General features: G+C 35.7%; 1 protein-coding gene across 1 annotated transcript in view; it reads right to left on the bottom strand.

Annotated features, from left to right (window-relative positions):
• Positions 1–15,648, bottom strand: part of Pou2f1 (POU class 2 homeobox 1) — a 224,955-nt gene that overhangs the window by 75,403 nt on the left and 133,904 nt on the right. Inside the window, exon 2 of the mRNA XM_004646035.3 lies at positions 9,321–9,386. Within this exon, the coding sequence (XP_004646092.2) occupies positions 9,321–9,386 (66 nt within the window). The remainder of the gene's footprint in view (positions 1–9,320; positions 9,387–15,648) is intronic.

The raw sequence follows: 15,648 nt of genomic DNA, 5'->3' as shown, positions 1-15,648 counted from the left end.
TAAAGCACCTGCTTCAGCAGAGTGCAGCATCCGGGGTTTGATCCCAGGCTTGTAGTGCTGGCCTTGCCCCTAGGGCGCGCTGAGAAGGCGACTAAAACAGCTGGTGGCACAAGCCTGTAATCCCAGCACTTGGGAGGCTGAAAACAGGAGAATCACTGGGGTCAGGGAGATAGCTCAGTAGAATAAGCGCTTGCCTGGCAAGCGCCAGGGCCTGAGTTCAATCCCTGGCGTTTTTCCAGTTCCACCAAAAAAAAAAAAAAAAAAAAAGATAGATATATTCAACAATACTTAGCGTTGACATTCCAGAAGCTGAGGTTATAAAGATGAATACAGTGACAGTCCTTGCTCAAGTAGTTTTCAGATTTGTTTATTCATTTATCAAACACTGAGTATTTACTATATGGTAGGTACTGTTAAGAATAGAGACAATCCTATCTTCATAGACCTTATGTTCTTCTGGGGAAGTAAAAAATGTTGGGTATCAGGAAAACAGAAAAAAGGCAGGTAGAGTTTGGTCAGAGTATATGGGTAACTGCTGTACATGGAATTTCATAAACATATATACACAAGAGGAAAGCACACCAGACATACACAGAGTATTGCCGGAATATTTAAATGGAATTTTAAGAGGAAAGGGAGAAGGAAATGTCAGGGAAGCTTCCTACAGGTGACATTTCATTTGAATCTAAAAAGAACATTATAGGTGAATCTAAAAGTTGAAAGAGGGAGAAAGAAAAACATCAAGCATTTCTGTAACAAAGTTCAATATACTATGCTGATAGGTTCCAGGATTAAAAAGATAAACAAGTCAAATTTCCATACCACAAGGAACTCACAATTAGATATGATAGATAAGAAAATAAGACAAAGGGCAAGTACTACAGAAGAAAAGACACACAAGAAAGAGAGGTACTGTCAGAGCCCTCAAGTGAAATATAGCAGAATATGGAACTTGCTCTAAGAAGAACACAAAGTGCTTTGAGAGATTCAACGTGGCTAAGAAGGGGGAGAGATGAGATCATAAACAATCACAAACGTTGGTGGAAGGGGTTAGGAATGAAGTGTGGACCATCAACGTGAAGAAAAAGCTAATGGCTCAGCTGTAACACGTTTTATTAATTACTGATTTTCCTCTTACGCTAACAAGACATTTTGGCTGTGATGGGGAGAAAGCTCACACAGATAAAAGAAAAAGTTTCTAATGCTATTACTTCCTGGAGAAAATGAAGATTTGTTACTTTTTAAGTTTATTATCTAACCCATTAAAATGTCTGTACTCTAGGTTTTAAAAAAAGAATGTGTCTGCAAAGATACAGAGAAATTAGCAATCTTTTTTTTTTTCTTTTTTTTTTCCAGAACCGGGGATTGAACTCAGGACTTTGTGCTTGCCAGGGAAGTGTTTATTCTACTGAGCCATCTCCCTGGCCCCTAAATTAGCAATCTTGATAGAGACTTTTTTTTTTTTTTTCCAGAACTAGGGATTGGACTCAGGCCCTTGCGCTTGCCAGGGAAGCACTTATTCTACTGACCTATCTCCTAAGACCCCAAATTAGCAATCTTGAATACTGTGAAAATGTACAGTTGTCAGCTGCTATGGAAAATGGAATGGCAATTCTTTAAAAAGTCAAACACAGAACTGGCAACTCCACTGCTAAAGAATGAAAAATGTGTACTCAGATAAGCCCATGGACACAAATATTCATACCAGCATTATTTATAATAGTCAAAAAGTAGAAAGAACCCAGATGCCCAAAGGATAAATGGATAATCTGTGGTATATCTTTATAATGGAATGTTATCTGGCTGTAAAAAGGAATGAAATACTGATATGTGCTTTGAAGTAGATTAGTCTTGAAAACATTCTAAGTCAGACAGTTGCTGCCTTACTGATGCATTTACTTATAGCAGGCAGCCTCAACTGACTAGCCATTAAAGATCAAGTAACATGAAAGGTTCACTTAGAATGTGTGTGAAAAAAACTAGTAATTCCTTGAATGAAAATAGGAGAGATTTTGGAACTTGAGGGTCTACAAAAAACTATTTTCATTACGCAGCAGCTATATTATATTTTAATATTATATTTTAATCTGGGGGCCGGGGAGATAGCTCAGTAGAATATTTTAATCTGTAATGAAATCATTATACATACTACTTTAATTAAGCTTATATAATAAAGAAGCACATTATTCATAGATTTCTATTAGTAAATTTAAAGCAGTCATGAAAAATCTACCAAAGATAGCTTAAGTTTCAAATATAGAAATTAGTGAATAATAGCTGTGCTTCTCACTAAATCACTATGATTAGCAAGCACAAATTCCAAATAAAGTTCACGGAAGTCAAACAACCCTGGGTCATAAATAATAGTAAAAGGTCTTCTAGGAAAACCAAACTGCTCATTTCTTACTGTGCATGGGGTTGTTTCGTCCACCTAAGTGACCATTAAATAGGAGGAATCTGGGATAAAGGAAATTGAAAAAGAATCACTTATGCATGAAACAGAAAGATTGTATGCTACTATGAGAAAAACATAATAAAAACTGATGACACAGATCATCTGCAGGATGGGTGATCATTAGCTTTTACTTCCTAGGTAATAGTATGTATGTTTTATAATCATTTTCTGTATTACCTTGTAGATACAGTATGTCAGTGACACATAAAGATTTCTGTAGCTGTTAATGTTCATTAAGCTGCTAAGGGCCGGGGAGATAGCTCAGTAGAATAAGCACTTGCCTGGCAAGTGCATGGGCCTGAGTTTAATCCCCAGTTCCATAAAAAAACAAAAAACAAAAAACAAAAAAACCCCCAAAAAACCAAACCAACCAACCAAACAAAAAAGCTGTTGAATCTATCTGGAGGGAAGGTGTTATTAAAACAGACTTTACTATAGCATTAATTGTAGAAAAATAAATGACTTTGTGACATCAGCTGTTGAGATAATTTTTTTTCAAGTAACTTAAACATTTCACACAAATGGGAATACATTGAGGACCAAGAAAACCAGAAAGGAAGTCTTTACTGTAATATCCTAATATCTCCTTCACACTTCTGTTGGCAAAGAACTTAGTATTTGCTCCATTTTGTCTCGCTAGCCTCTTAACTCTGTTGAGTGCTCCCTGCTCATCTTTCCTGTAAGATGTGAGCACAGCAGCAGCTTCTTGACTTCCTCAGAAACACAAAGCTGCCCTTGAATGCTCAGCATAAGTCCTTGCCTTCTAATTGTATATGATATCAGTGTTCTTAGCTGGAGTATAACCCTTTGTTATGAATCCTTTTTACACTGTTTCTGTATCTGGATGAGAGCGCTACTCTCAGACTTTATTACATTCTACTCTTGATTTCATTTTCAGTTCATTTCCAGTATTACCAAAAAAAAAAAAAAAAAAAAAAAAAAAAATCCCTTATAAAGCATTTCGACCAATCCTATCTAGAGCATTTCTTTTCACCTAAAATGTTACCTATATTTTTACCTCATTTAGTCTCATCTTTTTAAAGGCAAAGGGCTTCTACTTTAGGATATTTCATCTACCTGTGCTTAGAAACTCCACATCTCTCTTCTCAGGAACTCTAGCTTTTGAATTGTGTCTTCTTTCTTTACCCTGACCCTTTACCTCTCCCTCTCTCTTAGAATATAAGCATACCCAAACTGTTCCACTGGGGGAGGGGGGCATTCCTAAGCTCTTCTCCCATTTTTTCCTTCTCTTATATAACTCATGACACTACTTGCTTTTTACATATATCAGTAGTATGAGATGCAATATTATTTACACCCATCTTGCAGACAACTGTGAAACAGAAACTGCCTGAGGTAACACAACAAGTACATAAAGGAACCAGGATATGAACACAGATGGTTTGGTTTCAGGGTCTGAGCTCTTAACCACTAGCTGTATAAGCCTGTGACAGCTTCCGTTAAGTAATCTGTATTTCTCATCCTTTTTCAATTGTCCATTCACTACACTATCCCTCACAATTTCTTTCCTAATATTTATCTAAACCCTTTAAAATTCCTAGTAGTTAACTGTCAAATCCAAGAGTCACATTTTAAGCTATATCTCAACTCCTGACCACTGAATACCACTTTTATGCATGAACTTGATGTCTGGTGACTAGTTTTTCTTAATCAACTTATGCACTGTCCAACAATTTTTTTTAAATGTATCTGGTACGGGCTCTACAGGGTCTCACTACGTAGATCAGACTTACAGTGATTCTCCTGTTTTCAGCCTCCCAAGCGCTGGGATTACAGGTGCGAGCCACCACTCCTGGTCTCCACTGCTGTCTCAGTGTGCTCTGGGGGCGGGGCTGGCACCGCACACCAAGGATTGAACCTGGGCACCTGCGCTCTGCCTAAGCAGGTGTGTTAATCCCCTGAGCTATCTGGCCAGTTCTTCCAACAAAATTTTTTTTTTCCAACAAAATTTTTGATTGTGATGGAAAGTTCTATGTACATACAACCAAACAAGGTAGCTACTAAGCTTAAACACATGCCTAGGGCTATTAAAGAACTGAAATTTTATTTTGCAGGAAGGGGTGATGCTGGGGACTGAATTGAGGGCTATGGCCTTTGAATTGAGTTACAGTCCAGTCTTTTTTGGAGAAAGGTGTTTGCTAAGTTGCTAAATGACTAGGCTGCTCAAAATTGCAATCTTCCTGTCTTAGCCTCTCTAACTGCTGAGATCACAGGTGTGTACCACCCTGCCTGGATGAAATTCAAACAGCCAACTGCAGCTAGTGGTCATCTACTGGACAGTGCCTGGGCTCCCCTTTCTCTGATCATCCCTTCAATGGTATAGAAATGCTCTGTTCTTTTTTCCTTTCTAAAGCTCTGTTCTTGAACCTCTTCTTTACTTATTCCAGGTACATCTTCCTGTTAAGGATTCTCTCACCTCTCTAAGAGACTCAGACCTCTCTCCTCAGGAACATTTCACCTATAACTGCCCATACTTTCACCTGGAAGTACCACAGGCATTTCCAATGTAATATTTTTTGAACTGAAATGAATCAGCTCACTGTCCCTCTTGGACAGTCTCTACTCAAAGAATGCACCACATCTATCTTAGCTCCACACCGAATACAGGTAGTTCATTTTAGATCACTTCCTCTCTTTCTTTCCTTTTTACTCCCTTTCAATCTCCTCTCCTCCCCCAATAGCTCATTAAATTTGACCCCCAGTTTCTGTTGCCAGTGCTCTAGGCCAGAATGTAACACAGTAGATCTAATTGAAAGAGTAATGGAGTGTAGTTTTTGCTTCAAGCAAGATGTAAGTGTAACATGGCTGGAAAATTCTTTTATATCAAAGTTTTTTATTCCTGTTGGAAATGTGACATAACATAAAACTAAGCTACTAAAGTAAAAAGAGAACACTACAGTCAAATCTCTGATAATCTGTGCCTAAAACAACCAAAAGAAATCCCTCATTAGCGTTCCACATTTCTACTAGTAATACATAAAAATGTATACTAATTTTGAAGTTTGAAATTTGTTACTGGCTTATCTCTTGGCAAAAGGACCAACTGCTAACTCATTTAACCAAAGTGTAACCATAACTCAGATGTTTCTCCCATGTGATGCTCTCTGCCATGCCTCCCTGCTGTGGTGCCAGTCATTATGGACGGAGACCTCTACAAACTGAGCTGAAATAGAACTTTCCTCTTTCAACACTGGGTATTAGATATTTTGTCTGAGCAATGAGAAAAATAACTCATTATTCAAACTTCATCATGAAGAAATTACAACAAGAATTAGTACTGGGATTTTTACATGCAGGATTACACTAGCTAGTAAAGAAAATAGCCCAGAGTGAAATGTATAATAAGTACTAAGGTGATAATAATAAAAATAAAAGAAAACAGTTTCTCAAAATCTGAAATCAATAGTTACTCTGCTCTGATGAGGACTTATTTGAGGTCTGTCTCCTGGTGATTTCTTGAGACTTCTGAAAATAGTGACATTTTGTCTAGAATAGTTTCCAAAATCCTGGTTGACTGCACGCATTTCCTGAATTACTATGAAGAACAGCAAGTATTTTCACTGACAACTTGTTTTTTCAGGATTATAGAAAAGAAAATGATGTCTGATTATCTTCATTCACAAAGGTAATTTTCTAATACTAGCAATGGCACTAATAAATCCCACAGAACAAACACATCACTGGTTAGGAGGAACTTCTCATGATGATATTTTTGGAGTGCTATTTCATAACTGTATTAATACATTTACTTAGCTTTGTAATTTGTCATAAAGATTTTCACATTATCCCAGGGAGAGTACATGCTGTGAATAAAAATGACATGAAAAAAGACAGGCTGGAGGAATCCTGGCTCTACCACAATTCAGGTGGAAGAGCCTTACAAACTCAATGAATCAAAGGATTATAGACTGGTTTATAAGAAAATAAGTTTTAACAATTCAAAACAAGTATTACCAGAAAAAAAAACCCTCATATTAAATAAAAAATAATTTTAAATTAGGTGTGGTGGCCCATGCCTGTAATCTCTTCTGGGAGAATGAGGCTGAAGGTTTACCAAGTTCAACCCCAATCTGGTTGATTAATGAAACCCTATGTTAAAAATAAAAAAGGCAGCTGAGGACATAGTTCAAAGTTTACAAAATAATAAGTCAATGACAATGGTAGTAGTGGCACTGAAGTCTGAAGAGCTAGAAGCATATAATTGTAAGGATGAGTAAACTCAAGGTATCTAGAAGTCACATGATACATGGAAGCACTGAAGAAATTAGACATACTTAGCATTTACTATTTCTTCATGCTGAACATACACTACCTGCACCATTACTTTTAAATATCCAGCCTTCAAGATACATGGTGCTTCCCCTTCTCCAAGTCTTTCTTGATCATCCCAGCTAGATATAATTTCTGCCTATACTGAATTCTCATGTATTCACATATACTTTTTATGAATCTTCTCAATTTCTGTTACAAAACAAATTATTTTGTTGTATTCTGCAAGACAAAAATTTTTTGTAACAAAAAATAAATCAGTATTTTATTCAACTTTAGTGATCCTACAGAGTATACTAGGGTACTCTGACAAAGTACATACTCCTTCCAATTTTAGAGAAAAGGGCATATACTTTTCACCTTCAAAGTTAACTCCTCATTCTGTTCTTTTTCATTCTGAACTTTCTACCTGGTTCTGTCAATTATTTTTCTTTCTTCATTCTCATCTTCCCTCATGATTCTTTCCTTTCAGCCTAATCAACATTCAAATTTCCTCAAAGAAACACCTAGTCATCACTATGGCACTTCTTTGTATCTGCTCTGGAATTATCACTAGCTATACAGAATCAGTTATCATTGTGCTTGGTTTTTTTCTCTTAAAGGATCAAGAGTCTCATCTATTTGTCTGTCTGTCCGTTCATCCGTCCATTCATCCTTCCTTCTCTTCTTCCCTCCCTCCTTCTCTTTCTTTCCTCAGGTAGCCTCAAACTTTTTTTCCTTCTATTTTCTCCCTCTCTCCCTTTCATTTACTTTTGTTTTTTTGAGACAGGGTCTCCCTATATAGTTCAGGCTGGCCTTGACTTCATGGTAATCCTCCTGTGTCAGCTTCCCAAATACTGGGATTATAGGCATGTTCCACCACGTCCAGTAGGCCTCAAACTTTTGACCCTCCTATTGTGGCCTCTGAAGTGCTCAGTTTTATCTTATATAACTCTGTAAAAAGCTTTAGGGCTCAACACATACAAGGAATTGCTTACATTTTGTTTTATTTTATTGTAGTTCATGAAAAATATTACTTGGAGGATGCAAATTTCAAGCTTGTCTTTATTTACTAGCTGGTTTTGTGCTTCTATTTCCTATTCCTTGAAAAAACATCTAACTTGTCATAAGAACTTCAATTGAATTCAAGTAATGTGTACAGTGGTTAGGATTAATAAAAAACATGACTGGGGTTTTATTAAATGTTATAGGTGCTCAATAAATTACAGTTACAAAAACTGTGGGAGAGTGAATATTCCCCAAGAGTTTGATAAGGTGGATATTCTTGTGTTGTCTAACTGTTTTATGAGTCTGTTTTGTCTTGTAAGGTGTCTTCAGGCACAAGTCAGCCTCCCATGTAGTTGACTGTTCTGTCTCTGTAAACAAGCCCCATGGCTTTGTCAGTGGCTACTACCAGATAAAGAAATATGTGGTCCAAACAGGACACAGAAATGTCAGGAAGAAAACTGGCTAACAATTCAGACAAATACAACTTTATCCCTCTCCCCTCTTAGAAGACAGCACAGCAGACAGGTGGCTAACCTCAGAGGAATAGAGACATGGTGACTACACAGGCTGAACGTGTAAGCCTCACAGCTCAGTTTCACATGAAGATGCAGGTACTGGACTTTTTAGAGATAAAAGCTGAACAAGCATCTAGAAGGACAGGACAGCTTATAATAAAAAATGAGCAGCCAGCAAATGTTTACTGATTTAACTAATCCATTTACTACAAATTATAATGTAGTTCCTATAACACCCCTGGAAAATTAAGATAAAGATCCATAGTAAGAGTCTTCTGTAGGACACAGATTTACAGTATGGGCTGTGGAGACAAACTGTCCTTTTTATGGATGTACCTGTCTTTTCTGGGGCTTTAATTTTCTCATTTATACGAAAATTTTTTCCTGATAAAAGGTTTAATCCAATTTAAATTAAAACTTTTTTTTTCTTTCTTTCTTTTTTTTTTTTTTTGGTAGAACTGGGGATTGAACTCAGGTCCTTGTGCTTGCCAGGGAAGCACTTATTCCACTGAGCCCTCTCCCTGGCAAATTAAAACTTTTAAGAATACAGAACATATAGGAATGTGTGTTTAAAACTACTGATACTATCCAATTTCTATCAAATGTGGCATGGATCAGATTTACTATTTTGATTAGTATCTATAACAAGACAAACTTTAAAGATACGGTTACTACGGAACTAGCACTGTTATCTCATTTAATAGTCATAATGTTCTATGAAGTATCCCAGTTTGTTACTGAATAAATTAAGTCTCAAAAATATTGGAGAACCTGCCTGAAGTCACAGTTACTACACACCAAATTCATAACTCATACAATTATCTGACTCATAGGACTGGTCCCATAACTACAATGTAGCTGCTCTAATAGATGGAAATAGAAAGATGAAGCAATCTGCAGAAGAAAGTTAGATAATATTAAATAAACACAATTCTGATTCCTGCAAGTACTAAATCATATTTGGCAAGACAACTGCAAATTGTTTTGTATTTGCCAAACATGTATCGAAGTGGAAAATTTCTTTCTTTTTAATTCTATTAGATGTGTTAAAAAGATGAATCGAAGAACCTTACCTGTGTTGCCATCTGTACTCTCCACAGATGGTTTACTGGTTTCTGACGGATTGTTCATTCTTGAGTCTGTAATCAATCAGAAAAAGCATTTTTAAAACCTAGGGATAAAGGTTCAAAAGTGGCAAACCTGTGGTAGAGGAAAGCATTCACTAATATGATTCAAGAAACAGCACATGTGTCAGGCTAATATTTCAAAATTATAAAAGTTTGCCTCAAGAAAATCTAGGATTCTCTAGACCTGGATTTCTGAAGTCATCCACAAATTATCCTTCTAAAGAATTTTAAGATTATTCTAACATTCCCTAAATGTAAGGCAGAACTCTTATCTGAATAAAAATACTAGAGTCTGACATACAGAAAGAATAAGCACTTTATAACACTAACTGTGGGGCCAGGGAGATAGCTCAGTAGAATAAGCGCTTGCCTGGCAAGTACAGGGTCCTGAGTTCAATCCCTGGTACCGAAAAAAAAAAAAGAGTGTAACACTAAGTGTATGTTAAAGAAATAAAACTAGCGAAGTACTTGAAAAAGTAAACAAAAAGCAAACTAAAAAAATTCTATTATTTCCAAATGAAGTACCTTATTCCATAAGCAAATTTATTCATCATTTATAACTTCATACCGCGTGGACAGTAACGTAATCTACTGGAATCTACTGGGCTAAAAGAAAATATTCCTAAGAGAAATATTTCCATTTTATTTTATTTCCCTACCCAACCAAAGTAAAAGTGAAAGTGAGAATATGTCAAATGCAAACCTAAATTATAAATCAGTATAAAAAGTTGTTCCAGAAAGCCTAACAGGTATCTCTAATAATTTCAACACTGAATCACAATTACATCCATTTAAAAATTATATTACCTTGATACTGCATATAAATCTCCTAAATTTGAGTTTATCAGTTTTGGTGGTATCCATTTAATCAAGGCTTATTGTATTCCAAAAATACAGATGAGACAAAAGCAATATTACTTTTTCTGAAAGTAGTGAAAAAGATTAAAATATTCCTCTTGTACTATATCTACTATAAAATCAAACTTAGAATATTTACAATCAAACAAGTTAATTATTAAGTAGGTTCTGCCTTTTTTCCTCCAAGTTAACAATTTTAACAGTAGTTATCAGTAAAGAACTAATACTTAACTCACTATATCTGATTTTTAAACCAAAGACCACATTTTTTTCCAGTAGAAAATGTAAATGATTTACTTTAGGAAATCAAAACCATCACTGGAAGTCTCAACCAGACTAGCCACACTTGTATTATCTACATGCTTAAGAGATATAGAAAAAAAAAATCAGGAATCCATTCATAAATTTAATTTCTATCCTAGAAACTGTAATAGATTTTCTGATATAGTTAAAATTTTGCAGCTGATAGCTTTTCTTATGGGATTAGGCAGTGCTATCATTATGTATAGTACATTCTTCAGATTTTTGAAGGCTTAAAATTTGTGTCTCGGGTCATAAATAAATTCTATAACTTCCTTCTGCCACTGTCCAGAAAAATTTACATACCATCTGAAAGCATACTAAGGCTTGAAATGAACAGGTGTACAACTTAGTGAAAATCAGCTTTCTAAATGACTTACCATACTCTTATGAAAGTTAACAAAGTTCATAACAATTTGCTAGAATAAACTTTTATGGAAGCTTAATATTTCCTTGAGTTTTATAGAAAGCAGAGAAGAGTCAGTCAGTTTATATTAAAAAAAATCACAAAGACAAAATAAGTACAATTTTTAACAAGTCATGACCCTGACCTTACATAATTCATATAATTACTGCATCTGTAAATAACAAATTATGTCAGAAATACTTTGTTATTTATGTCATTTTATGTTAAATCTACAAAATTGTCAAGAGTGTTGAAGTGGTTTAACATTCAAACATACAGAAAAAAATAATAAAAATCTGATTGCACAATGATAAGATTATTTCAATGATATAGTCAACATAATTTCTAATTGTAAAAAAAAAAAAACAATCCTAAAATTATCCCCCAAAGATATTTTCTTTACCTGAATTCCCAACTTACTAAATGTAAAAGAGTAAATAAAAAATAAATTCTTCTTGATGTCTAATTTTTTTTCCGGGCAATATTAAAAATACATGTCTTTCTCGACTAACTTTACATAATGAATGTAATATATAGTCTATTAAGTCATTATTAAATTCCTGACATCAATTTGTTGTCTATGTCAGACACTCTTTATATAGTGAGTTTTACTGTGATGGATAATAATTACTACTACCTTTGGTTTAGGCCATGTCTTTTGCATAACAATTTAAACATCCTTCAGTGTAATCAATTTACTGTACTTCATCCTTAGCAACTGTGAAAGTGATAGATGAAGGCTCAGTTTTCAAGGGGGGGGGGGAATGACTGATACACAAGAAAAACAAGCTGCAAATTTTAAACTTAAGATATCCAATGCCTGGAGTTCAGATCATCTGCCTTTCCTGCTAACTACAGTGACCTAAAAAAGGTTTCAGTAATTCTGCATGTAAACAAATAGAACTTCATACAAAATATGGCCATACAAGCCATCCTATGTATAAATACCAAGGTGTCTCAACCTAATTTAGTCACCAATATTCAAATAGGAATCTCCTTTTCTAGAAGGCTGTTATTCTATGCGGAAAACTCTAAAATTTGGCCTCACAATAGTTAAAACTTTAGTATTCTGAAGAACATAGTTGGTTTTTCAAAGTAAAAAAGAAGGCTAATCTCACAAAATTTGCAAAGAGCAAACAATTTCTACAATGTAGAAATTGATCAGCACATCTAGTCACCACTGCAATTGCTCTCTGTATTAACATTTATAGGAACAATTCTGCACAACTGTTCCACTTTATTTTTCACTTAGTATTTTTGTATGAGTCATTCTCATTAGGTATGCAAAACCACTGGCTAATATGTACATATTATTTAAGTTTATACTTTGTTCGATTTAAAATGTTCTTAGAGCTACATGAAATGTTCTCCACAGAAATTCCCAAAAAGCAAAAATGTCTTCTATTGAAGCCGAATTCTAAATTTACCCTATTTACTGAAAATACTGCACCCTCTGAACCAGAAGAGCTGACTGTAGGGAGAGACCTACAGCGAACTGTATGCCTGTGCTGTGCAAATGCTTTCCTCCTTCCCTGTTCAATCCACCTCTCCCCCTCCCCAGAGCTGGTTGCATATGTGATTAAGCATTTATGCATAGTCAACTCTCCACATGCTATTTCCATATTAAAGCTCTAAGAACAAACTGAGCTGGTACCCACCTAGAACATAGTCACTGCAGTCCAGCATTGCTGTGAAATCTTCTAGAGGTGAAGACAGTCCAAAGCAAGGAAGAAACAGGTATCGGTGTGGGGCGGGGAAGGAAGGTACTACTATTTCTAACAAATCTGTAGTATGTTCTTCAGAGAACAAGGGTGGGGGGAGTGGAAAGTGGATTAAAGGGAGAAGCAAAATACAACTTCAGTTACACCATAGCAATCTTCAACTGAATAAGGAAACTTCAGTTGCTCAGAGGAGTTTTAGTCTCTCCTACCAGCTAGGACTGACATTGTCAAGGCAACTGAAGCATGAAAAGTTCCCCTTTTTGTAATAAAATAGAAACAAAGATTGCAGCTGGCAGTTTCCATAATGAAGCTTAATCAGTATGCGCGTGATTAGGGCCTTATGCAAATCTCTCCTCGTTAGCACAGCAGCCAGCACTTTGAAGTCCATGAACAATTCATTTACAGAATACACTGAAAGCACTCCCTGCATAATTTAAATCACCACATAAATATTTATCAGCTCATTTGCATATTAATTGGCAGTGCATGAAGGGAAAAATTATCTCCTGAGTGCCAGCATAATAATTAGGAGGATAAAATGAGATTTCTTCCAATAGCCTGGCTTCCTGGACCTAACTTGAGATAGTACCAGGGGAGAAATGAGGGACAGGAGAAAGAGTTCTGTTGAAATGCCACAGAAATGACATGTACAAATTAGAAACAACTCTACAGACTTAAGCACCTTTAATCTTATTCCTGCTGGCAACAATGACTTCAGTAATAAGAAGATTTGCAAAAAGCTTTCTACACAATCCAAATAATCCCAAGGAAACAATTAGCAAGGTAGAGGCAGAACACAGGGCTGTCAAGATGGTGCTAGTCTACTGATAGGGAATTTTTCAGTTATTAACACACACCTTCAGGAGAAAGTCCTACTTCAACAGAGCAATGGTATAAATGTAGAAATAAGGTAGAGGGTATGAAAGTATCTTTGAGAGGACAGAAATTCATTATCTATAAATCTCTCTATACTAAATTAACAGAATAGATTAGTTGAATGTTATATATTATGGCAATATCCTCCCAACAAATCTATTTCACATAAAAAGTCTGTTATTCAAAATACACATCTGTGAAAATTTGGTCATGTGAACTGTGACATTACTTAGTATTCTAAAGTAAATTTCACTTAATAGGCCCATCCTTACTAAATAACACGCATATTAATTTCAAGTGAGTTTATAAGATACATCATCAACATAAAACCTTTCAGGTATTATAATATGACATTATATCCTAATCATCACAGAAAATTCAAGAGAAGATACATAAAAACCCAGTAAGTGGGCATTATTATACCCACTTTTAGGAATAAGGATGCTGAGGCACAGAAAAATAAAGGACTTTTTACATAGTGTTACATTCATAATTTGGAGTTGAGATTTAAAGCCAGATTTTGCTGACACCAAATCTGAGCTCTCGGCTATTACTATGCATCATACATGAATTATACATTCAGGAAAAAGGGGGGGCTAGAGCAGCAGGATAAAATGGTTTGTTTTCAGTACAGGGAGGAAGGAGACCACTATACGGTTGCTACTGGTGGAAAAAAAACATTGTGTATACTACATACAAGGAGAGTTTTCAAAGATGTCATTTTATTAATAACCTGCTTTTATTTAGAGCCTGTCTTCAAGCATGCCAAATATCTGATTTTTAAAATATATATTATGTAGCTTTCTCCAACATTAAGGTTGAAATTCAACTTGACAGGCATGAGGAAATGAAAGACAAGATTTTTGTATTTTAAAAATATTTCCTTGCAAGTCAACAACTTGCAGAACCAAAACCCTTTCTTACCTTATTCTATTTATATTGCCAGCTTTTCTGTTTTACGACATCATAAAATGCATATGAAGAGAGTTTGGAGGAGAAACTTAATATGCCTTTTAGTGCCTGAGAGACCTGTTTTAAGTTCCTTTCTTCCTGGAGTCTTAATGTTCTCATATGTAAAGTGATGATAATACTCCCTTCACATGGCTGCTGTGAGACAGATGTGTTCAGGCTTCTCAGCCTAGAGACCTGAATTAAGAGGCGCTATAGAAGACATGAAGTCACTTGATAAAAAAGAGATACTCTTTGAAAGCACCCATTTTATTCAGTAATAATTAATATCATTTGATTTTTTTTTGGTCTTTTTTGAGACAGGGCCATTAATAAATGATATTAATGTTATACAGTTCAGGCTGGCCTTGAGTACACTTTGCAGTCCAGGATGGTCTCAAACTCGGAACAATCCTCCAGCCTCAGCCTCTACAGTGCTGGGATGACCAGTGTGCACCACCATACCTGGTTATCATTTTATATTAAGATAAACAAAAGTAGAACAGGACACAAATTCCATATGTGTTTTTAAGGTAGAATGTGTTTGACTATACAAGTTCTACTTTGTAGGAAAAGAGAAACAATGGGTCTAAAATACAGAAATCAAAGGTTTCACTCTTTCCTGTTTTATATTCACAACATTTTTTAATGCATGCTACTGCTTGCACTTACAGACTATCTCTGTAACTTACCATGGGCTTTTTCGTACTATATATAGTAGCAGTTAGAAAATACCTCTTCTCAACTTAGTCTTTCATATATTAGGAAGAGATGATATAAAACTATAGCCAGACAATCACTGTTTGCTGGTGGGAACACCACAGAGGCAGCACCTTTGTATTTAATTACCTCTCCACTCAGGTCAAGAGAGTCTACAGGGGTCTCTGCAAAGTGGGGAGGCCATGGCTCACCAAAGCACACAGGCTATTGTCCAGAATGAAACACCTTTCTCCTCTGATGTAGGCATCAGAGTTTGCTATGGTTTGCTGCCTGCCACTCTTGAAGTAGGAAACCTGGGAATTCCAGAGGGAAAGTTTAAATACTAAGGAGTTACTCAAACCTCTATAAATGGGTTGGTGCAGGGATGGCCACCATCTCTCCACCGTACTCCCCAAGTATGGTCTATTTATTGCTAAAATAAGAAGGATTTTTTTTTTTTTTTTTT

The sequence above is a fragment of the Octodon degus genome, unplaced genomic scaffold (assembly GCF_000260255.1).
Source record: "Octodon degus isolate 3935 unplaced genomic scaffold, OctDeg1.0 scaffold00250, whole genome shotgun sequence".
In the NCBI taxonomy this organism is placed as follows: Eukaryota; Metazoa; Chordata; class Mammalia; order Rodentia; family Octodontidae; genus Octodon; species Octodon degus.
Note: the sequence above shows the minus strand (reverse complement) of the source record. Positions and strands in the feature narration are given on the sequence as shown.